This window comes from Eumetopias jubatus, unplaced genomic scaffold (genome assembly GCF_037043125.1).
Source record: "Eumetopias jubatus isolate StellerSeaLion01/CBP00866 unplaced genomic scaffold, mEumJub1_p1.0 scaffold_11, whole genome shotgun sequence".
NCBI classification, from domain to species: Eukaryota; Metazoa; Chordata; class Mammalia; order Carnivora; family Otariidae; genus Eumetopias; species Eumetopias jubatus.
In genome coordinates, this window is record NW_028274817.1 from 99,332,336 (window position 1) to 99,357,732 (window position 25,397).

Here is a 25,397-nt window from a genome sequence, read left to right on the forward strand (position 1 = left end):
GGCAAAGAGCTTTGTAATTGGTAGGTATTCTTAATTAGTATTTTCATAATAATGAAAATGATAAGATAAAGTAGATAACTGATTCTTCATAGCTTGAATCTCTTTTAGTAAATTTCTTTAAATGTTCAAATAGTAGAATATCTCACATTGCAATAAGTGGAAATCTGTAACCCCAAAGAACTTTTAAAGGCAAGAATATTTAAATAGTTAATTGGAAAAATAAAAGATGCAGTTAAGAATATAGCCAAAATAAAAGAAAAAGAACCAGCACTCACAAAGTTAATTTAAAATGTAAGAGCTGGGGATAAAGACAACTAGTTGCCCCTGTGAAACCAGAGACAGTGGGTTGAAATGTTTCCTTTCATCGTATGCCTTTTTATATTCTTTAAACGGGCTTGAATGTGCATATATTTCCTTTTTGCAATGTGAGTTTTTAAACAAATGGAAGAGAAGATGGCAAGAAAGAATTTTATTGTTTGAGAGTAGTTTGATTTCTCCGGAACTACCAAAATTATATAACCTTATTATACAGGAAGATGTATACCCTAGAACTATCAAGTGAGTGGGCAAATGCTCTTCCAGTTTTTCCCACAATGGGAAAATTTAACTTTTGGAAACTAACATAAGTAACCTTATGAGTAAGAAGGTTCAGTAGAGAAAAAATTTTAAATTTTCTACGAACATTTGGAGCAGATAGTGGTTATTACTAATATATACTGAGAAAGCGTTGTATTCAGACATTACATAATTTAATTCTTGAAACTAAGGCTTGGCTACATAATTGGTGGGGCCCAGGACAAAATGAAAATGCAGGGCTTGTGGTTCAAATATTAATAAGGATGTCAAGAGTGTGACAGCAGAGCATGAAACCAAGCATGGGGTTCTTTGAGGGAGGGGACTTGGGGGGCTACGTAAGCTGCAGAGTCATGAAGCCAGCCCTGTTTGCAGCACCTTTGTGAGAGGGGCGTTATCATTCCCATTTTACTTATGAAGAAATGAAATCAAAGTTCTGAGAGACAAATGAACCTACTCTAAATGCTACCGTATGTGAACTCTGGACCTGGGGTTTGAGAATTGTGGAGCCTGATTCAAAGAGTCCGTTTTAATCACTGTAAGCAGTCTAAAGGAACTCTTTTCCATTTTTACTGGATGATTGACAGATCAAGGGAATAGTATTTAAAAACAAATGTATTTTATTTTCATGAGGACACTTGAAAGTTATTTCCAATATCCTGATAATTAAAATGGAAGTAGGTGGGGGATGGGTGAAATCAGTAAAGGGAGTTAAGAGTACATTTGTATTGCTGAGCAATGAGAGATGTATAGAATTCTTCATTCTATTGTACCTCTGAAACTAATATAACCCTGTATGTTAATTATACTTCTTTAAGTAACAATGGGGAAGACGACTGAATGAGGGTTTATTTAGGTAGCCTCAAAGTTTGTGGAATATCACTCAAACTATGTTATATTCTAATTTTGACCCTGCTCCATTAAACATCTTAATGGTGGCCTTAAGTCATTCTTAGTAGATTTTCAGCTGTCCTAATGTTCAGTTATTTTAAAGTATTTGGATGACATACTTCCCTAGTTCGAAAGATACATAGGTATGACTGACCTAAAAACAACAATTTGAATAGAAAAGTTCTGAAAGTTTTCACTGCCTGCAAACGCAACCTTTTGCAGAAAACGTTTTGTTGTAGAAAGTTGGAAAATAGAAAGAATACAGAAATATATAGTCCATAGTAGAAATTATCTGTGCTTTCCCTGCCAAAACATAACTACCATTTGTGTTGTTTATTCAGTACTATAATGTAAACATTTTCCAGTGGCACTGAAAATATTTGAAACATGTACAATAACTCTGTCACATGCATGTACTATAATTTATTTAAGCCAGTACCTGCTGACATTAAGTTTTTTCCAACATTTTTCCATTATACCTTATCCTGTGAACAAAGATAAGTGTTATATGCAGCATTAGATACATTTAAATGTGAGGATCCTGGCTGAGGGAAATTTGTTTTTGTAATATTTAAAAAGAAACTGCCTTGATTACTATATGTTCAGTGCAGGTAATCATTTTGCATACTCCTATTTTTCATGTAGCACTCACCTTGCCTCACAATTATGTGTGTGTTTGTCACCTTCACTACTATACTGTAAGTTCCCTAAAAATCAAGATTCCGTTTTATTCATTTCTGAATATTCTGTAGTGATACATATAGAATACAGGCTAGAATTTAATTAAAACATGATTCAGCTGCTGAGTAACTCATACAAGTTTAGATTGCTTTAATTAAATGTGATGTCCAAAGTCAGGAAACCTAGGTTTTGGAGCACCAAAATCAGATTAAATCTAACTCTAGCAAATACCTGATATTTTAAAACTTGGAAATAAGATTTATCAGAGTCATGATTATCAATCTTCAGATCTTTAAGACTGTCGGATAGAAACAATACTTACTTTACTCTGTGTTGGTTCAGGATTCAAAACAAACTTTAAATGAACCAAGCCATAATAAGGGAGGCTTTTACTAGGTGTAAAACCTTTGCTAATGGGAAGATTGGCTGCCATATTCCGGAAGGAGTTATCTGCTTCTGGGAGTAGTAAATCCTACAGTAAGTGGAAAGCTATACTAAATGACCTCCATAATCCCTTCTTGTCTGTATTTCTAATGATTCTAACACATAATTAAGTGTTTACAGTCAATAACTAAAAGCCATGGGGAAATTTAGTACACGACCATTTGGTTTTTATTCTGATTATATGAAGTAGGTTTTGAAAGTAATTATTAGTTTGTTATATATAACAAATTATATCCTATGGTTACAGGGTCAATGAACAGTTGTTTGTTTTTTTTTTTCATTATTCCATCCCAAAGGAAACAAAGGAGTATTTTCAATTACAGGACAGTAATGATTGTAGTGTAGAACAATGACAGATTTATGTCTTACTATTATTTTATTAAAAATGATTGCTTTTTCTTAGAAGGTTGTCTATATTTCTAAATGCCTTTTTGTAGTATATGATGTTGCCATTTCTCCATACCTTACTCTCGGTGGGCCCATCTACCCAATTTCAGAAGTATCAGTGAGAAAATACTACAGAAATTAACTTCACAGCCAAATATCCAGTAGCACAAATGTTTCATAACATTAGATACAACTGTAAACAATATGTTTGCATTTTCAGAATTTCTGCATTCTGGTGCCTCCACATACAAAATTAGAAAATTTCCCCCTGAAATGTATTCTCTTCAAGCCATCATTGTATGCAAAAAAACTTGCTCATGGTTAAAAAATATTACTCTGAAAAAATTAAATGCTCTTGGAATCCTCCTTAAAAATGACATTTTTTTTAAATTAAGGGTAAACTTAATTTCATCTTGTAATGATCATTTTGGGTTAAAGACAGGTAGGTTTGAAGTTATATTTTAAGCATTTTTTTTAACAGCTGTGTTACTTTCTGCCTTCATTTTGGTATAACTTGTCAATGGGCTATATAATTATTGTTTGAGGCTCAATGATGGATTCTAAATCATGAATATATGGAGATCTTAAAGAAGATAAAACTTGTCTTGACATAGGCAGAAACTCAGTACCTCTTAAAGTCCTTTTAAAAAAAACTATTTAGGCTACCAAAATAGAAGCCTCTAAGGCCTTGACATGTGTAAGGGTAGTACTTCTAAAATGTATTTGTCAAAAGCAATTTTTACACAAGACAACATGACAAAAGATTTCATTACTCCACTGTCAATTGCCTCTTCGGAAGCTGCAATAAGATCCTGAGGCTTCTCTGATTTCCTCCCATTGAAGGACTCAGTCATGTGTGAGGCACGGAGGTTATCCCAAACCCTTTCTGTTATTTCTTGGCAAGTTCAAGAAAATCAGTCAAAGTAATCTTGACCTCAACCAGATCCCTGGCTCTGTGCGTATCAAGTAACTATAAGTGGATCTAATGCAGGCCTGTTTTGGTCTCTTTGTAAATAGGTCTTCCAAATGATTTAGATTACTGGAAGGGTAATAATGATTAACATCTCAACAGGTAACTATTCAGTTCTAATAACAGGAGGGCTGTGAGACAGAGAGTTGGTGGTTGAGGAAGGAAGGGAGGGTATCTCGCCATTATATAGCTAATCTGGTAATGACCATTTACTGAGGTGATGGCTTCTCAGGATTTGGGTCACACACCATATTATTCCAAGGAGTGATGATCTGTGCTTAAAAGATAATTTTTAAAAGTGTGAACACAAAGTTAGCGTGATTCTAAACCAGGAAGTATCTTTAATGCTAACTTTGGAGACTCAAATATTTTAACATACTCATTAGTTAAACAAGGGTGGTATGCTTTTTAGCTTTTGAATAACATTCAGGTTAAATGTACTGGATTAATAGGCACTTTATGTTAACCTTTTATTGTAATTTTAAAGGACATTGTACTTATTTGATTAAAAAGTCACTTATTGTAAAGTTCAAATGATTTTATTTAAACATTTATGGACTATAACTAATTACTATATATGATAACCAAAGATGCATTCAACACACTAATAAACATCTGTAGTCGGTCCAGGCAATGAAATTGGTGCCGGGATACCTTAGTAAAATTTACATTAACGTGGTAAACACTTAAAACAGCATGTTTAATTAACTGCCAGAGTGACAGCCTAAGTTTTGCTCCTTTGCCTCCCCCACCTTTATTTTCCATAGCTTGACCAATGAATTGAAGAGACACTAAGTTTACTTCCGGTTTTGAGATGACTTTCCTTTGTGATTTAAGTCAACATAACTTAAGTCAGATAAAACAATTTGATTTGGGCTCAATATGGTGCTATTTTGATCTGAAGGTCAATTTACCAACAAGCAGGAACAGTTTCTCATTATTTTCCTTCACCACTTCAAGCAGGCTTTACTGAAGTCTTTCAAACAGTGTATGACCTCTGTTTCAATACTTCTCCCAGATTTCACAGGCTGTCACCACCACTCAGCCATCACTAACACAGACAACTGTAATGGAAACGGTAACTATGGTGACCACGAAGGAACAAATTCTGGTAAAGCATGCCCAAGAGGAACTGCCACCACCACCTCCCCAAAAGAAGAGGCAGATCGTTATGGATTCCGAAATTAGGAAAAGGTGAGAGGCTCTTATTCATGGCTTTATCCTCAAGCAAAAAGTAATTGTTAAGCAGGAAAACTTATTTATAGCTGTTTAGATCACAGTGTTTTTACTTAAACATATTTCCAGAAGCCTCAGGTATCTGACATGTCCGTTAAGTTAGACAATTGTGAAATAAATTTTAAAATTTGCCCAAGGAATCACCATCCCAACCAAAACTGAATGCTCACTGGAAATACTGTTTTCTGGATTAAAAGAAGAAACCACGTGTGATGAACTGCCATGGACTCATTTTATCCTGAAAGTTTCTTTTTTTTTTTTTTTTTCTTACAAAGAGCCTACTTGTTCAGTGCCTCCCTTTGCATTAAATGTCTTTTTTTCCCCAGTAATAGAAAGTACACTTTCGTGAAGAAGAAGTACACCTATAATAGACGAAATCCATTCTGCTAGTTTTTGAGAACATAATGTCTCAGTCTGCACATCCTAAATCAGGAGTAATTACAGAATAGATTTCCTGTTCTTTGATATTTTTAAAGTCTTATCTTGAAGGTGTTAGAATTTTTAACTCATCTTTTTGTGGATATTTTCAACCAGACATTATAGATAAGTTAGGTATTATGTACATCAGTGGCTATATTAAAATGATGAGAATAAAATTTCATAAATGCAAAACTATATGAAAGTCATAAAAAGGTACAATTTTTTCATGGCAATTATCATTCTAAGATTAAGAAAGAACATTAAAATCTGCCTTATGTTTCTAAGCAGCATATGTTAGGAAGGCATGGAACACTTGACATTAGAATTTATGTATACAAGTGTATAGAAGTATGAGAAGAAGAATGCATACCTAAAAATAGCACATCAGATGTTCTAGGCAAAGAAAAAAAAAAACACACCTAGAGAAGTTACTCAAGTATATTATTTGAGACTTTCAATACTTCTCTTTTAATCCATGATTTATAACCTGCTTTCATAATTATGCAGTCAACTGCTAGGCTTTTCTCCCTGGTTGCATCTATGTGGCTGAGTGAATCCTCTTGTCCAGTGGTTAACAAACTAAAGCCAGCAGACTAAATCCACCTTGCTGCCAGTTTTTGTATGGCTCACAAGCTGAGAATTATTTTTACACATTTAAATGGTGGAAATAATCAAAAGAAGAAGAATATTTCCTGACATGTGAAAATTATATGAAATTCAGATGACAGTGTCCATAAAGAAGGTTTTATCAAAACATAGCCACAGTCATTTATTTATATATCATCTGTGGTTGCTTTCACATTGCAAAGGCAGGGTTGGGTAGTTGTCACAGAGACTGTATGGCCCACAAAGCCTTAAAATATTTACTATCTGGCCCCTCATAGAAGAAGGGCCCCTGATTCTAGTCAAATGGTTCTCTGAATCTTTAAGAATTCGCATTCTATTTGGGGCAACAACTTTCAAGGACTCTGCTCATGGTAGTAGTTGAAATTTTAACATTGATGGAGAGAAAACATAATGACAAAAATAAATCCGTAAAGCTCTTAATGAATCTCTCTTTATTAACCCAATACCATGGATGTTAATTTCATATCATGTTAAGTATGTGTCTGCAGACAATGCTTAGTGGAGATATGGATTTATGTATCCTTTGCAACAACCCAACAGCTCTCCAACACTTTTCCAAGGAGAGCAGTATGGAAACCTAGTTGTCTTACCCACCTAATCTATGTTCAAGACTTTCCTAATACAGAGATTAGCAGAGCAGGTTGATTCATGTCAGTCTCTCTCTTGGCTCCTGCCAAGCATATTCTTGGCTTGTGTTCAGATAATGTATTTGGTTAAGAAAAATGTGTTTTGATTATTTTTTGTTTTCAGGAAAGTGTGGCTAATGGTGAAATATTTTGTCTCTTAAATTCTGTTTGCATCATATGTTGTCAGCAGTTTTTGTAAGTGCCTGAAATGAGATGACCAATTGAGAACATAAAGGATATATTACTTAAACGAAAACTAATACTTATTCATGGTTTTGTTATGTGCTCAGTGCTAGATTAAATGCTTTATTTGCTTAGCGTGTTTATTCTTCCCAATTACCCTACAGGATAAGTATGGCTATTATCACTATTATACACAGAGTGCCTGAGCCAGGATTTCAACTGAGGTAGCCTACCACAGAACCTAGTTGAGGTACTAAAATGTTTCTTCAGTAGTTATATGACTAAGGTGATCTTATATCTTGGTTTCCCTGAATCCATCCCAGGTTATGCCTTTTGTGACATCATAATTATATATAACACCAACTTGCACTCTCAAATATGTCCAGATTTGGATAGTACAATAACATGGATGCTTTGTATAAGACCCTAGATCGATAAATTTGTACTGAACAAAGAACACACACAAGTGAACATTTAGGACAATTCAATTCAGTAAGTGATAATTGTCTAGAGGATGGAATCTGGTTAAAATGCTGTAATGGTTCAAGAGGCATCGTACAAATATGACTGTAAGCTTCACAGTAGCTAGTGTCCATCTCTTGATCATGTGAGAACTCCTAGATTTTATCCATTAAATGCTAATCTTTTAGAAATGATCTCCTTTTTCAGCTTCTCTGACACACTACTTGTTCCATCCCTACCACAGACTTGTTTTCTAACAAAAGGTCTAGGACCTTTTGCCTAATCATGGTAGTATCTCATAAATTCATGTTCTTTGCCCCTTTCCATTTCTTTATTTGAATTGCTTCCTTACATTGATTCAAGTCTGGCTCTAAGTGAATGACTCCCAGATCATACTTATAGCTTCATATCTGACTCTTTCCCTTAAATTTCATGTTTATTTCTTTAAAACTATGTTATTCTACTTGTGCATCTAGTCAGTGCTTCAGTTTTGTTTTTAATCAAATACAAACAGCTGTTGCCTCCATTTAACCACACCTAGTTATACATTGTACAGGTATTTTACTTATTATAATTTGTTGTCTGTGCATCTAAAGAAGTGGCAAATATTGGAGAAAGCATGGACTTTGGAATCAGAAATGCTCAAGTTTGAAACCTGCCTGTTTTAACTATTGGCTTATGATCCCAGGCAAACTGCCTAATACCTGTACCTCAAATTCACTATCCTCACTTTATAAAATAATAACTGTAAGGCTTAAGTAGGAAGCATTTGCTATAGTGCCTGTAAGGTAAGAGGAATTCAGGAAATGCAATGGCTGTTATTCTTGTCGTTCGGTTATGGTGGACGTGGCAGGATTTGTGGTAGGCGTGGTGGAGTTGATAGACATGGCCGAGGTGGTGGTGGAGACGGGAGTCCAGGTGGTGATGGTGGCAGCAGTGCCGGGGGTGGAAACGGTGATCGTGTGCCATTGGTGAAAAAAGATTCCATTGATAAAAACATCATCTCAAAGTGAAAGAATATAACAAAAAATTGCCTTCTCAACTTCCTCTTCAAAACAGAATTTACCACCTGACTTCTCTATTTCTGTCCATCTCTGCTCTCTTACCTTGCCCCTTATGTATTACTATGGCAGTATATCATTGGGCATGTGACCATTTCAGTCATTTCCCTACTGATCATTCTAACTGAAACTCCATAACCTAAGCCATATACCTCCATGAGCTAAGCCTTGGCCCCTTTCTGATTAATCCATCTCAAATTAATATATCTAAAATGTGGCATTTTATTTTTATTTTTTAAAGATTTTATTTATTTGGCAGAGAGATAGAGAGCACAAGTAGGCAGAGAGGCAGGCAGAGGGAGGGAGAAGCAGGCTCTCCGCTGAGCAGGGAGCCCAACATGGGGCTCGATCCCAGGACCCTGGGATCATGACCTGAGCTGAAGGCAGCCACTTAACTGACCCAGGAGCCCCTAAAATGTGGCATTTTTTTTTTAAAAAAAGATTTTATTTATTTATTTGAGAGAGAGAGAAGGTGCGTGAGCATGAGCCAGGAAGGAGGGGCAAATGGAGAGGGAGAAGCAGATTCCCAGCTGAGCAGGGAGCCCCACATGGGGCTGGATTCCAGGACCCTGAGATCGTGACCTGAGCTGAAGGCAGACATGTAACTGACTGGGCTGCCCACATGCCCCTAAAATTGGGCTTTTAGGCTGACCCTCCAGACTTAAGATCCTCATAACTCCAGTTGCCCCCAAAATAAAGCACAAATAACTTCTTATGATACTCAATATTATTGTCCCAGCAATTTTATTTCTAGCTTCCCCAGAGTCTTTCCACCTCAGCCAGTAAATTAAATTACATTCTTTATCTTTTTAAAGATTTATTTATATTAGAGGGCCGCCTGGATGGCTCAGTCGTTAAGCCTCTGCCTTCGGCTCAGGTCCTGGGATCGAGCTCCGCATCGGGCTCCCTGCTCCGCTGGGAGCCTGCTTCTCCCTCTCCCACTCCCCCTGTTTGTGTTCCCTCTCTCGCTGTGTCTCTCTCTGTCAAATAAATAAAATCTTTAAAAAAATAAAAATAAAGATTTATTTATTTTAGAAAGAGCGTGTGCACGAGGTGGGGAAGGGGCAGAGAGAGAGAGCGAGAGTGAGAATCCCCAAGCTGACCCTCCATTGAGTGTGGAGCCTGACATGGAGCTCCATCCCAGGACTCTGAGATCATGACCTGAGCCAAAATCAAGAGTCAGCTGCTCAACTGACTGAGCTACCCAGGCACCTTTATATTACAGTCTTTCACTATATGCCCTAATGTCACCTACATAAATTTTTCTCATCATCAATTACAACAAAGAAGTCCTATGATTATCCTTCTTTATATTTTACCTAGATTCTGTATATAGTACCACACATATAATAATCAATGAATATTTATTGAAAGAGTGAATAATACAGTTCAATCAATTAAGATAACTAAAATTTTATATTCTAATATTTGCACTTCAGAATTTTACCTAGTTCTTCATGGAATTGTTCTTAATAAGAAGCAAATGAACATTTTAATAATCTTTAGTAATTCTATCTTTACCCATTAGGATACCATTTTTTACTCAAAACTGTTAAGGAATTTAATATTCAGCTTTGTACCACGCTAGTTTTTTAAATATCTAAGATGTGTTTAGTTGATTCCTTAATAATTATACAGTTTCTACTTTTGTTGTATTTACTGCATAAATTGCCCTCCTTACACTAAGATCACTAAGATATACAAAAGTGTTGATGATCTTGGGTCACAGGGTAATTATTTTTAAAAGTAATTTATCCCTGCTGTTCAATGATATTATTTTAAATATAGGTAATTATTAGAGTATGGAACTCAGACTATGTTAAAACTAGATCTATTACCTAGTTAATTGGAATTTATTGAGGAGATTAGTTCCTAATAATGTAGCAGTTATTTTAAGAGACTTTCACGACAGCTTTCATTTACATTTTTGTATCAACCAGGTGAAACCAGTGGTAAATTGAATCTTTTTTTTTAAGTAAATGCCATCTCAGTAAAGATAATTTTCCCAAGTATAGTGTTAATGAATGAGTATCTTTGACCTGAAGGGAAGTATAGAGACATTTAGAAATACCTGAATTCACTTAGTCTCTTTCTCTTCTCTTGGCTAAGCAGACTGAGTGTAAAGTCTGCTTTCTCTGTTTTTTGCACACTTACTACATGGCAGAATACATTGCCCAGGCAACTGCATACCTGCGTTATTATTTTAGTTTTCAGTTTAATCACTTTTGTGTTTTCTTTCTTTTTATGTCTGTTGACTGATATTAACTAATGCCACATAGTTGGGGGGAAATTAGATAAGTGTTAGATAAGACTCTAGGAAAAAAAGACTGCAGTTTTATAAGACTAGTGCCTAAAATATTTTTGTGGTAGATATCTATTTTCACTTTGATTCCCAAATTATAATCTGGAAGTCATAAACTAAAATATTTTATTTCAAGGATCTATTTAGATGATTAATAGGTCTATGCTAATTTTTTTTTTATTTTCTATATGATAAGTTGATCCTAAAATACTCAGGGTATTGGTCTCAGCAATAACATTTTTGCCCCTTGGCACGGCCCAGAAAAATGAAACTTTGCGTCTTTTATCTAAGGAGATGAGATGGTAGACTTGTCTACAGTTACAGGTTAATTGAAATCTGGAAAGGTTAAATAACTTGCTTTCAGTTGCAAAACAAGGACTAGTGCTGAGTCTCCTCATTTCTATTCCAGTGTTACAGTTGCAATGGCCTGCTTCTTTTGATGTATTAGAGTCAAATGACCTTGGTCATAGACTCAAATTTCAGTTTAGAAACTGTTTTTTGGTGAAGAATAGAAACCTGACATACCATCTTCAGATATTCCAAAAGATAACCACCTATTTTAGATTCTTAAAATCATTTTGTCATGTAAGTCAAGAATAAATCAATAAATATGTTTTGGAGAATGTAGGGATGTGAAATCTAGAGGCCTACTAAGTGACCAGAGACTGCTTAGAGCAGTGACATTCTTAGCGCTGTGCACGGCACAGTGGCCTCACTTGGGAACATATTAGAAATGCGAATTTGGGGGGCCCACCCCAACCTTGCTGAATCCAAAACTCTGCAGGTGGGCCTAGGAATCTTTTATAAGCTCCCAGGTCATTCTGGTAAGCCATAAAGTTTGAGACCCTTGCACAAAAACAGTGGTTCTCCTATGGTAGCGTGTATCAGAAGAATCATCTGGAGGGCTTGTGAAAAGACAGGTTACTTGTCCCTACCAGACTTGGTTTCAGTAGGTCTGGAGTGGTGCCTTGGGAGCCTTAATTCCCAACAGGTTCGCAGGTTATGCTGATGTTTCTGGTTCAGGGCCCACGTTTTGTGGATCAGTGCACTGGAGCATCATCTCAGCTACAACCGGACTCTTGCTTCTTTTCCCCCAAACCGACCTCAGTGATAGCAACCATCAACTCCCAGTTAGGCTAAGTGATGCTTCCATTCCATCTGGTGACACCGCTGTTGCTTTATGTTGAAATGATCTATTCAGAGGCCTGTTTGACCCACTTGACTTAAAGCTTCCCTGGACCAGGGTCCGTATCTTAGTCCTTACCTGGTATGGGCTCTTCTATATGGTAGATGCCCGATATATGCTATGAACTGAAACACATTATAATGGAAACTGGTCCCATGAGATAGTATACATAGCTCTGGCTGTCCCACTGCAGCAGCTATAAGAAAATATGCTCTTCGAGAATGCAAGTCATAGAGGGATGCCAACAGGGAGAAAGACAGGGCCCTAGTCCCAGAGCTGTGACATGCAGTTTCATTTGTCCCCAGAGTGACGAAAATGGTAGTCATATTTATTATTTATTCATCTCAAAGAAGAAGCGTAGCTGAGTGCCAAGAAAAGATGATTTTTAATGAGAAGATCTGAACTACCTCTAACTACCTCTAATATAGCTCCAAAGCTGTAGTCGTCTACATCGAGCCCTGAAGCTGCTCTAAGCAAGGTCACCAGAGGGCTCTGTAATTGCTGGCTCCAAAGCTCCCTCTTCAGTTCTTGTCCTTCTTGACCTTTGCGCTGTGCTCGACAGTGATGATGATTAGTCCCTTCTTGAAATTTTCCTCTCCCTTCATTTCTGGGACATTGTTCGCTCCTGTTTCTTTTCTCCTCCTCGCTTTCTAACTATGGCTCCTCAGTCTCCTCCCCTTATCTCTTTAATAGTCACAAGATTCACCTTTTGCTATCATTTGATTCTCACAGCATGTTCTTTCTCCAAAAGGCAGTATCGTGTATAGTCTTGTCTCTATAGGCCATCAATATCTGATGATTTCCAGATGAATATCTCCAGCTTCACCACCCTCCTGATGTTCATATGCATGTGATCTAAATGTTTATTGGGCATTTACACCTGGCCTTTTTGCAGAAGTTTCCAAATGTGGTTCTGCAGGTGGACTGCAGAGAGCTCCATTCACGTCATAGTTTCTATGAGCAGCACCTTCTGGAGTTGTGCAGTGAACAACCTGTGCAGCCATCTGCAGTGGTCCTGATATCTGCCACCCCAGTAAATCTGTTCGAGTATGCCTAAATTCTCTTCCCTTTGCTCTTTCCTTTATATCCAGGCGGTCTTCATCCTACTTTAGTTTTTGATAATTTTCTGCCTGAAATTCTTAACTCATTCCTCTGCCTCTACTTTCACTCTTCTTATTCATATGCTTCACAGCCTCCAGAGGGCTATCTGAGAATGCAGTTTTAATTAGATCATTCCTCTACCCATAATTCTTGAAGTGCATGGCACAAAAATTCCTTTCTGATCTTGAGCTACCTAACTCTCCAGCTTCACTCCCTTCGCCCTGCCCATTTCCTTTGTATGCCAGTGCTACTCAAAATAGTCTGCAAACTGTGCATCACCAGGGCACCGTGACATAAGGAGCTTGGGCTAGAATATAAATCAACGCACTGCTTCCTTTGTCCAGAAAGTTTTGCAATTAAAAAGAAATCAGATGAAATAGTATGCTTAGTGACTTGGTGGATTTATACTCTGGTGACTTTTCTTGTCACAAACTACTAACAAATAGTTCACAGATTGGCCCCAAACTGCATTGTGAGTGACACTGTCCTCTGCTCAGCTTTAATTTACCACTCTCTGATCTCCCAATGCTCCATGTTTCTTCAAGCTTCTGTTTCTTTGCACTTACCGTTCTCTCTACCTAAGATTGTCTTTTCATCCCTTTCCCTTTGCCTACTCTCACATTCCTTGACCCCCCCGCCCCCGCTAACTACCTTGTTTCTCTGGTAACCCAGCCTCCCAGGCATTTGTCAGCCTTGCCAATACTTCCGCTAAAACACTTGCAGAATATTACTGTAATGATTCTTGTTTTTCACATCTGTATCTCCAGTAAACTCCTTGAGCCCAGGAGTCCTTTATTTTCAACTCAGACCTACAATGTATGACGTAGAAGTTAGCACATCACAGGTATTCACTAAATATTCATGGGATATTGAATGGGTATTTTGTCAGAGTCTTATCAGGAAAACAGAAACCATTCTCGGTGTTTCAAAGAAAGGAAACCTAACACAGGGAATTGGTCAAGGAGGTGGTAGAAGACTGGGAAGCACCTGGGATAGTGAGGCAACGCCAAACACTAGCCAGGGTAGGAAACTCTAATATCCCCACAGCTCCAGGAACAATGCAGGGAGGGGATGTTCCCAAAGCCTCAAAGCTGGAGCCTTCCAGTAGTCAGGACTGCTGGGCAGAAGTTTGGACCCATGGAGGGAGGGGCCATCTAGATGAAGCTAAGCCACAGTGGAGATGTAGCTGCTTTAGAAATGCTACCAAAAGTAGAGTGCAGAGGAAAAATTTCTTGGCATCTTCCTTCCCACCTCAATATTCTGCCAGTACCTCCAACTGGACAAACCTAACCGGAAGCCAGAGACCAAGCAACGGTGGGAAATAGATGTCCCTCAGATACAGAGAGGACAAGAGAAATGTGGTGAGTGGATCTGAGAGCATATGAACCTCTGACTGCCCAGGTTGGTTCTGGCCTTGGATCTTCCACTCACATGCTTTGTGACTAAAGAAAGTCACTGAACCTCACTCAGTATCTATTTCTTCATCTCTGAAATGGAATTTATATGATTTTCCCTGTGTGCCCTCACACTGTGGAAATTTTATTATGCATGCCTCTCTTGTTGATTGTTTAGGTAAAAATGTACACCCTTTTCCCAGGAGAAGGCTGAATTCCCAATTACTAATTTAGAACAGTTATCCTCCCGTTACTACATTTGTGTTACAATGGAAAATATTCTTGTTCTGACATCTTCTGAGAATATTCTTATGTCTTCCCTGGTCAGAAACTTGTAACTCTATAAATCAATATATATTATGCTACCACATACAGGTAAAATTTCACCTAGCTCCTATGGACTGAATTGTGTCCCCCCAACATTTCATGTATGGAAGCCCTAACTCCAATTTGACGGCATTTGGAAATGGGGTGAGATAATCAAGTTTAGATGAAGTGATGAGGGTGGGGCCCTCATGATGAGATGAGTACCCTTCTAAGAAGTGACCCTGGAGAGCTTTCTCTGTTTTTCCCTGCTACACTGTGACAAGATGACTATCTACAAACCAGGAAGAGATCTCTCACCAGAAAGTGACCATGCTGGCACTTTGATCTTGAACTTTTGGCTTCCAGAACTCTGAGAAAATATATTTCTGTTGTTTAAGCCACTCAGTGTCGATTATTTTGTTATGTTGGCCTGAGCTAACTAAGACCCTAGCTTTGTGTAGAGCAGTGAGTTCTGCTTTGTGTTTTAACTAAAGTTCATAGAGATGCTCACTAAAAGAAATCATTGGATTGAAACAACTCATGATCCTAGGGAAGTGGCAGTGGGGCAGTAAGTACACGCCAGATTTAAATGGCTTTCTGCATTGCACTATATCGTCTCTGAACCTTGACTGGAAGTTATTTAAACTTTAAAGACCCACAACATAAAAGCGTGTTGAAGTCCTTTAAACTCAGTGAGCTTTCACACTGAGAGTATTTAAAGTTTAAATTGCCTCCCACAGGGTCCAAGGCACCATCCAATGTGTGGAGGGGTACTTTGAACACTCCTGTAGTCAGTATGAGTCCACCATATTTCAAGAACATAGAGACAGCAAAGTTAGTTTTCTTGCTAATTTCCATATTCCTTCAACCAATGTCTAATCAATTGCTATGATTTATCTGGCACTCCAGTTGCTATATCTGTGAACTATACTTAGTCCTTCCTTCACGAAAATTGCACTGTAGCATAAGCTATGTCATGAAGAAGTACCAATACGATGGTAGAAAAGTCGTAAGGAAGAAAGGTTAATTCCTGCTTGGAGTTGAACATGGAAAGCTCAGAGACATTAGCATCTGTGTAGACATTTAAAGGATAGGGGCATGTGGACTCACGGTGAGGGGAAAGGATAATTCAAATACAGGCTGTCCTACAAGCCTGTATACACTTGGCACTTACACAGGGTTGTGTTTCTGTTTGCCCAAAGCAGAAGTATGAGGTATTGGAAAGAGCGAAGTAAGGGATGAGGTTGAAAACGTAGGTTGAGTTCACTGTAAAAAAAGGTACTCTTTACCAGACTGAGGAATGTAGACTTTAATTCTGGTCACGGCGAGCCAAGGCATGTGTTTGAGAGAGAGCAAAGCAATATTGCTGCTATGAACCATACCATTTTGACCCTCCCTGGGTGTTGGGAGAGATAGACCATCTCAACTCTACTCTATAGAGCAGGGAGAGCTTTGCTGTATAAAGCAGCAGGCAGAAACTATTTTAGACATTGAGCACCATGTAGTTTCTTTTGCAAGTACTCTGCTGCTATAGTGAGAAAGCAGCCATAAACAATATGTAAATGAATGAGTATGGCTATGTTCCAATAAAACTTTATTTACAAAATGAGATGGTGGGCCGAATTTGTCTCATGGGCCATAGTTTGCCTTTTCCTGCAATAAAGGATGCGATAGATGAGATTATTTGGCTGTTGATGATTTTTATTTATTTGTTTTATTGCCTTTGTTATGGTTTTCTTTGCAGTTTAATTTTTTTTTTATTTGAGTATAGTTGACACACAATGTTCTATTAGTTTCAGGTGTACAACATAGTGATTCAACTTCTCTATATGTTATGCTCTGCTCACCACAGTTATAGCTACCATCTGTCACTGACTATGCTATTACAATATCATTGACTATATTCCTTATGTTTGTTTATTCATTTGTTTTGCTTTTAGTTTCCACATATGAGTGAAATCATATGGTATTTGGCTTTCTCAATCTGACTTATTTCACTTAGCATAATACCCTCTGAATCCATCCATGTGGCCGCACATGACATGATCTCATCCTTTTTATAGCTGTGTAATATTCCATTGTGTCTATATACCCCATCTTCCTCATCTATTTGTCTGTCAGTGGGTACTAATCATCAGGGAAATACAAATCAAAAGCACAGTGAGATAGCACCTAATACTTGTCGGAATGACTAAAATAAAAAAGACAAGAAATAACAAGTGTTTACAAGAATGTGGTAAAAAAAAGGAACCCGCGTGCACTGTTGGTGGGAATGTAAACTGGTATAGCCGTTGTGGAAAACAGTATGGAGGATCCTCAGAAAATTAAAAATACAACTACCCTATGATTCAATAATTCCACTACCTGGTGTTTACCCAAAGAAGACAAAAACATTAATTAGAAAAGATAGCTGCACCCCTATGCTTATTGTGGCGTTATTCACAACAGCCAAGATATGGATACAGTTTTTATTCTTGTGATTACAGTAATAGCTTATAATTTGCCAGTTCTTAACAAAACAAGATAATGTGAAAAGTAGCATAGGGCTGGCTTAAACCCAGTAAGAAAAAGTCACGGAAGGCAGTGATCATAGTGGCTAACACAAATATGGCTTCCGCCACATGTCAGGTGCTCTTCTACATATTTTTTGCATGTATTAACATATGTAAACATTAAATGGCATAAAGTATTTTTCTATTATTATTATTGCCTCCTTTTAGCCAATGGGGAAAATGAGGCACAGAAAGGTCAGTTGACTTGCTCCTGCTTGCAAAGTTTATAGGGAGCAGTTCGGTCAGGATTTGAACCCAGGCATCTAGCCCAAGATGCCGCATTCTCAAGCTCTATCATGCTATCTCTTAATGAGAAGTTAAAGGTGATTTTGTCAAATTATTTAGCTGAAATTAAAAGCTTTACTGAGACTGTTTAAAAATTTGTTGAGGTCTGTGTATGAAAACTCTGCACTTATCCTAGATTATGATAGTTCTACATTCTGAAGTCTCATAGACTCTAGTGTCCCATTGGAGCCTTTAACTGTCTTTAAATACAGAGAGCTTAAACCAGAGAGAAAGACAAACCATAGAGACTCTTAATCTCAGGAAACAAACTGAGGGTTGCTGGAGTGGTGGGGGGTGGGAGGGATGGGGTGGCTGGGTGATAGACACTGGGGAGGGTATGTGCTATGGTGAGCTCTGTGAATTGTGTAAGACTGATGAATCACAGACCTGTACCCTTGAAACAAATAATATGTTATATGTTAATAAAAACAAACAAACAAAAACAAAAAATAAATAAATACAGAGAGCTTTTTCAGGAAAAGGAACGTTCTTTCAAAGTTAGGTGTCTGCTTAGCATCAAGGCATAAATGGGGGTCCTAATAATTGAACCCTTTTTCCAAGTGCAAGACTTTAAGAGTTAACCATTGTCTTAACCCCATTATGTGTTGTAAATATCAACCTTTGTCATCTGTGCTTAATATCATTTCTAATGTCAGAAAACACATCAACAGATTGGAAATTTGGGGATTTTTCCAAAGTAAAAATAAACTAGGAATGGCAACTATTTAAAAATGCCATGGGGGTATCAGTTACGCAGCTAAGGATCATAGTTAAGGTTAAAGAAAATGTTTAGAATTACTGTCCTAATGTTAGAGACTCCAATCAAATTTTAAAATAGCACGGTAGTAACTACCAGCTTTTACTAAATAGCAACAAAAAGGAAATTTGTGTTGACTTTTCCTTCACACATAAAAATACAGGTTTTCTTTACATTTGGAACAAAGGAAAAGAAGTAGAAATCTCTAGATTTAGAAGGACCTAGTTTTGAATCTTAACTCCATGCTTCATAGTGTGTTGAAAATAAAGGAAGTTTCTCAGTTTCTAAATCTCTGTGTTCATGGTCTATCTATAAAATAAAAATGAGAATAACTATTATGGGATATGAAATTTTTTCTTTATGAAAGCATGTGACATGAACAAGATGCTTAAAATGCTGTTTTTCCTTTTTTCCTTTGAATGTGATTGAATGTAAAATTAACATCTAGATATACAGGAATATAATTATAGGCAGATTTATAGAGCATGAGTGTCTGCCTATTTATAAATGTTCAAAAATGAGGTATAATTAATGAACTGGGGAAAAACTACTGGGTTGCGGAGTCCAGAAAATGCTGCCTTATTACTTGGATTAAGCGTGTCTCCCCGAACTGAAGACGTTTTCTCCAGGGAATCTCTGTTTTATGACTTCAGGGTACTTAGGTGTGTGTATTAAGATGGCTGAAGGCATTTTAACTGTGCATCTGAGGGTGTCTTACTAACATGTTCTTTTTACACAATTTTATCTACATCTTTGGACATTTTATGTTTTTCTGTAAGAAAACTCCCATGAAAAATCCATTTGTCACCATGTTATCTTTATGTAGATAAGAAAATACAAAAGCCAAATTGAGGACCAGACAAGCAGTGAAAGGGAGTGTGCGCCCTCTAGCGACCCACATTTATTTCTCCCAAGGGCTTACCCAGCTCTTTTTGGTTTCATCATTTTAAATAAACATCAAATTTGATTTTAAAATAAATGGCTCAGAGTTTTCCACTTGAGCATATTACATTGTATGATCATATATTTATTACTATGACAAGATTTCATCTTTCACTTAACAGAATATTTCTATTAACCTGTGTTAAGGTGATTTTCTTGCACCGAACTGTGTTTCACAGGGACTTTCAATTTACTGAAAATGAAAAATAGGCTCTAGGCATCTGTGGCTTAGCAACATTTTATTTCCAGTCCTCCAGGTCATGCAATTTTTGTCCACATGCTTGCATGCTCCTTGGCTTTAAAACTAATTCCTCTAACATAACTGGTTCTGACATCTTAGAATTTGGGGGATTTCCTTAATTTTTAAGGTATGTTTTCCTGAAAGTTCTATTGACAGAAGATGTGAAAGTGACTTATTTGCAGCCCTATCATGTTTTAGAAATAAATATTACCTAAGTATTTTTAAATGGTTAAGATCTGTTACCAAATTAAGAAGATTATTTCAGTCATTTTTATCTACCAGATGTAAAATAGTTTAGATAAGTTCTACTTTTTCACCGAGAAACAAAATTTTGTAGGAGTTTCATTCTGTTCAGTGCAGTCAGCTATCCTGGAGGTACAAAGATTAATATCATTGCCAGATAACTCATGGAGGTTTCTAGTATTTATAGCTTAAAAATATTAAATCACTGGGGTTTGTATCCAAGGGCATATATTTTAAAAGGCACTATTTTTATATGCCTTAAACATATAATTTGGTTTGCCATAATTGACAATGAACAAGATGCACAATTTTATGGACAAATTTTATGTATTGGTTTAGAATTCAGAATTTTAAAGCATGTTAAATAGGCATATTTTAGGACAAGGTAAACTACATAGAAATTGATTTTTTAGTATCTTTTCAAGATGCGTTTCTGCACAATCTGGAATCATTAAATTTTACTGTACTGAAACATATAATTTTATGAGTGATGTGCTTAAACTTACACATATAAAACTAGAAATGCATTTAAGCTTGTAAGTAAGATAATGCAAACATAAGGAAAAGAGATTACTTGATAGGACTGTTACTGTAGCAAGTTTATAATAATTGAAAACAGCATCCTTTCTCATTCATCATATTTTGTTTCAGGTGCCATGTAAACTGTTGAGCTTGTAGGGTTCTTATTATAACTGGGAGTTATAACATCTTTAGATGTTATTTAATTTGACTGCTAGATAAACAGACTAATATAGTTAGAGTATCAACGCTGCAATGTAAGCAAAACTGACCTCAGCTTTGTATCTCAGGTCAAAATTGCTTTAATTAGCGAGGTAAATAAAGAGTAATTTTTAAAAAGTATATGTTAGTTTCTATTTTAAGACTAGTTTGATGGAATGGAAGCTTTTTAACCTTTGCAATTTAATGGAAGAAGTAAAGGAAGATCAGAGAATTTAAGTCATGTGCCTAAGAACACAGCATAAAGATCACAATGCTTGATTAAACCTGTGATACCTGACTTTCAGTTCAGTAATTTTCCACGGCACCATATTTACTTTACATTTAAAGCATATACAGACATACACAGACATACACATAGAAACGCTTACTTACATCACACACATTAAAAAACTATAAGGCAATCATGTGGCCCTATCTCTTCCATCCCACCAAGAAAAACACACCCACACTATACAAACATGCACACATATTTGTGTGAGTATGTGTATGTATACCGTACACAAACTACCTTGGTTTGGAGGAGGTATTTATCGAAATGTTGACTTGTTTTCTCTGAGTTAAATAGGATTTTCCCCCTTACAATATTTTATAACTATGAAAGTATAGTAATTACCATGTACTAAGCACATCTTAAAGTTTTTAAAATACTTTATTTTTAGCACTAACAGGATTTATACTGAATTTCATTTGATATTTTATAAGTTCTCCCTGATTCAAATTGAATTTGTACTCTATTTAATATTTAGAAGCAAGTAACATGTAGAAACATAAGGGAAGGAGGGACTGGCTTTCCCAAAAAGAAACTTGAAGGGGGAGGGGGAGGGAGAGGTTAATCAAGAAAATCTTCACAAAAGTTGTATATCTTGATCTGAATCTTGGAAGATGAATATGAGTTCATCAGATGGTCTGGGATCAGGAGAGTACCCATATACTGATATGGAATTAAAATGTTTTCTCATTTTCTAGAACTCTGAAAAAGATAATTATTAAAAATATAATTAACAGGGGCACCTGGGTGGCTCAGTTGGTTAAGCATCTGCCTTCGGCTCAGGTCATGATCCCAGGGTCCTGGGATGAGCCCTGTGTAGAGCCCCCAGCCCCTAGCCCATCTCCCTGCTCAGCTGGGGAGAGTGCTTCTCGCTCTCCCTCTGCTCCTCTCCCCACTTGTGCTCCCTCTTGCTCTCTCTCTCAAATAAATGAATACAAATCTTTAAAAAATATAATTAACAAAATCTTGAACTCTTACCTCCCTTCCAAAAAGATTTCTTCCATGTTGTAATACCATTGAAAAAGAATCATAATTTTGTTTCCATTAACCATAAAAGTGTGTGTTATAGCTAATTAAAATGTACCTTACAAATTTGGCTTGTTAAGTTGCCGGGTCTAGGTCTAGAGCCTTAGGATCCTGTAATAGCATATCGCACAACAGTCAACACTTAACCTTCTAAAGATCTTCCACTTCTAAGATGAGGCTCTCAACTTTTTATGAAATTCCATGGGCAAAGATGTTTAAAGATGTAAAATAGCCATTCATAACCTAGTTCACTAATCAAATTAGTTAAGTCTGGGAGCTTGGAGGATTTCTATTTTCAAAGTTTGCACATTTGGGAATGATGAGTTCCAAATGGTATATTGAAAGTGACTGAACTAAAGTTTATATAAATGTGCCACGTGAGTTTAATACTTTATATGACAGTCACTGTACAGAAAATTAACATAATACAATCAGTGTTCATTAAGAGGCTCTTCTGACCTCATTAGCACAATTATCATATAGCACAAGTTCCATACAACGTATATGACACTTTGAAACTGACAAGTTTTTAAAGTGCAAGTACTTATCTAACTCTTTTAGGTGTGTTTCTGTATTTTTTAAAAAATTTATTTACTTAAAATATTTACGCACTGACATATGTCTCTTAATTTTGACCATAAGGGAATGTAACGGATCTAATTTGCATAGTCTTTATGGGAAATTCAACTGGATGAAGTAGAGTCCATTTATACAATACAATTTTTTTTTTTTTTTTTAGGGGGAGGATGGGAGGGAGAGAGGATTTTTTTTTTTTTTAAAGATTTTATTAATTTGACACAGAGACAGCGAGAGAGGGAACACAAGCAGGGGGAGTGGGAGAAGGAGAAGCCGGCTTCCCGCAGAGCAGGGAGCCCGATGCGGGGTTCGATCCCAGGACCCTGGAATCATGACCTGAGCGGAAGGCAGATGCTTAAAGACTGAGCCACCCAGGTGCCCCAGGGAGAGAGAATCTTAAGCAGACTCCATGCCCAGCACAGAGCCTGACAAGGGACTCAGTGACTCAGTGTGGGGCTCAATGTGGGGCCCATCTCACGACCGTGAGATCGTGACCTGAGCCAAAATCAAGAGTCTGATGCTTAACCTACTGAACCATCCAGGCACCCCTGTAGAATACAATCTTAAGGGAAAATTTTAACCTTTTGAATATTTGATATATATGCACCATACTTTTTGATATTTTGAAGCTTCCAGAAAATGGAAGGTCTCTTTGAAAATGACCTTGTTTTGATAATAAATCCTTTGCACATAATAAAAATTGAAAGATATGGTTGCTCTGCTATATGGAACCTTACAAATTTTAGTTTTGTAATGAGTGCCTTTGCAAAAAAGAAAAAAAAAGTCACTTCAGCTAATCATACATAATAACAAAGATGAGCTTTTAGAATATGCTTGAAAAATAGAGGACAGAGTGCTCATCAACAATGATAGGAGAAAAATCATTTTGTAAACAGAATAAGAAGTCAAAATTTTCATGGTATAAAAAAAAGATTTTAAATTGGATAAAGTTGACTGGATTTAAGGGTTAGAATCTGTAATAACATACAGACATACTTGTCTATTGTAACATAAATAATGTTAAGTACAGAGTAAAAATTGTTATGAGCCTAAGATGAGGAAATGATAAGGAATAGAATAATGGGCTGATTCTGAGGGTGTGGAGGCCCATTATGAGTAACTTACTACATATCAGCTCATTAACAATGATTTTATGAGAGTTTTAAAAGTGAAGAAAAAAGAATTAGTAGAAATGAGTGATTTAATGAAAAAAGAAAAATGCACAGAATCCAAGATTTAATATGGCATTGAAAATAATTGTTCAGAGTTTTTCTTGAGGGTTTTTGAGAAGGCAAGTGAGTTATGTCTGTCTGATGTCTTTAGTTGGTGATGAAATCCCCAGCTTCAGGTAGTACAAAGCATGGTAGAAAATACCACTGGCAAAATGCTGGGAGAGTAGATAGCACCCAATTTATGAACACGTATGGATTTCAATTGGGGGAATCCATTAATTTGCCATGCGTTCCAGCTGAAGTATTGGAAAAAGTATTCAAGAATAGTGGAAATGTGAAAACTAGGGGACAAACCACAGAAGGTGATGAAGCAGAAGCTGTCAAATTGATAAGGAATAGAATAAATGTGCAGTTGTTACTTGGAAGCCAGGATCTGAGTAGGAGCCAAGAAGGAGACCTTGTTCATTTTGCTGAAAGCAGTATAAATGTCACTGAGACACTAAGCATTGAATGTGGGCTGTTGGTGCTCAGAAAAAGAGCAGGAGAGGCCTTTTGAAACCGTCTCTGTTTCCCCTTCACCCTTCCATCCTCATTGTTTGCATAAAGAGATGGGGATGCCTACTGGCTGAATATCGGAGAGGGAAAACAATGCTAGAAGTTGACCGTTATTTCCCAGAACTCTAAGGGGTGGTGTCGAATGTTAGACATTGGAGTGGAGGTTGACTGTATATGGCATTGGGACAGAAAAAGTTTAAGTAAGCAACTCAGGGAGATGGTTGAAGCAACAAGCCCAAATGGAAGCAACAGGAAAACACACACACACACACACACACACACACACATACAAGTAGGATTCGGTAAGGAATAGCTCAGAGTTTAAATCATGTAAGAATTAGGTTTAGGTTTCACCTCTTCCCAAAGGAATCAATGTGTCACAATTAGGAAAGAAAAGAGAAAAAGAATGTCTAACACCTGAGAATAGTACAAACTCATTGACATTTTGCTTCATTCTATTTCAGAAAGAAAGTGTAACATATTAACCTATATGCCTATGAATAGACATTTTTTCTTAGGTAAAGCTCTGCACTCACAACTGCCCTAGAAAAATTTGAAATCCCTCAAAAATCTGTATATCAAAAAAGGAGTATAATCACTCTCCAAAGGATTCTTATGTAAAAGAGAAGTTCAGGCATCTTGTGCAACCTCTTTCCAAATTTATAAAGTCAGACAAACAAAAAAAAATTGAATGAGGAAAGACCTCTCTGTGGAATTTCACATCCTGTTGCCTGAATTGATCTCAATTATTAGAACTGCATGCCAACTGGTGCCCAGGCTTCCCTTAAAATCTTCACAGACTGAACAGCAAGCAGACGGTTTCCATGGTGTTCACTCCACAAAGCCTTCATTGTGTGGAGATAACCAATTTACTTGATAGAGCCTCTAGTCTAGAAGCTGATTTAATCTTAATTCATTGAAAAGGTATTTTTTTGATTATCCGCCCCCCAAAAAAGTCACAGTGCGAGCTTGGCCTCAGTTCAATGTCTAAAACACTTTATTTTGTCAAATAGTTATTTTACTAAACCACCCCTTTTGATAATGTGGACAGATGCATTTTTATCTCTGTTATCTATGGAGGTTAATACCATGGCACATAGTAAGCACTTAGCATAAATTTTGGGGCAGAAATGAAGGGAAATATTTCGCTGTTTTAAAAGGAAGCATATGTAGCTTCTTCATAAAGACA

General features: G+C 36.9%; 1 protein-coding gene across 1 annotated transcript in view; it reads left to right on the forward strand.

Moving 5' to 3' along the window:
* The window catches only part of DMD (dystrophin), a 1,674,912-nt gene that overhangs the window by 236,913 nt on the left and 1,412,602 nt on the right, over positions 1-25,397 (forward strand). The window contains exon 12 of the mRNA XM_088028834.1: positions 4,965-5,140. Within this exon, the coding sequence (XP_087884960.1) occupies positions 4,965-5,140 (176 nt within the window). The remainder of the gene's footprint in view (positions 1-4,964; positions 5,141-25,397) is intronic.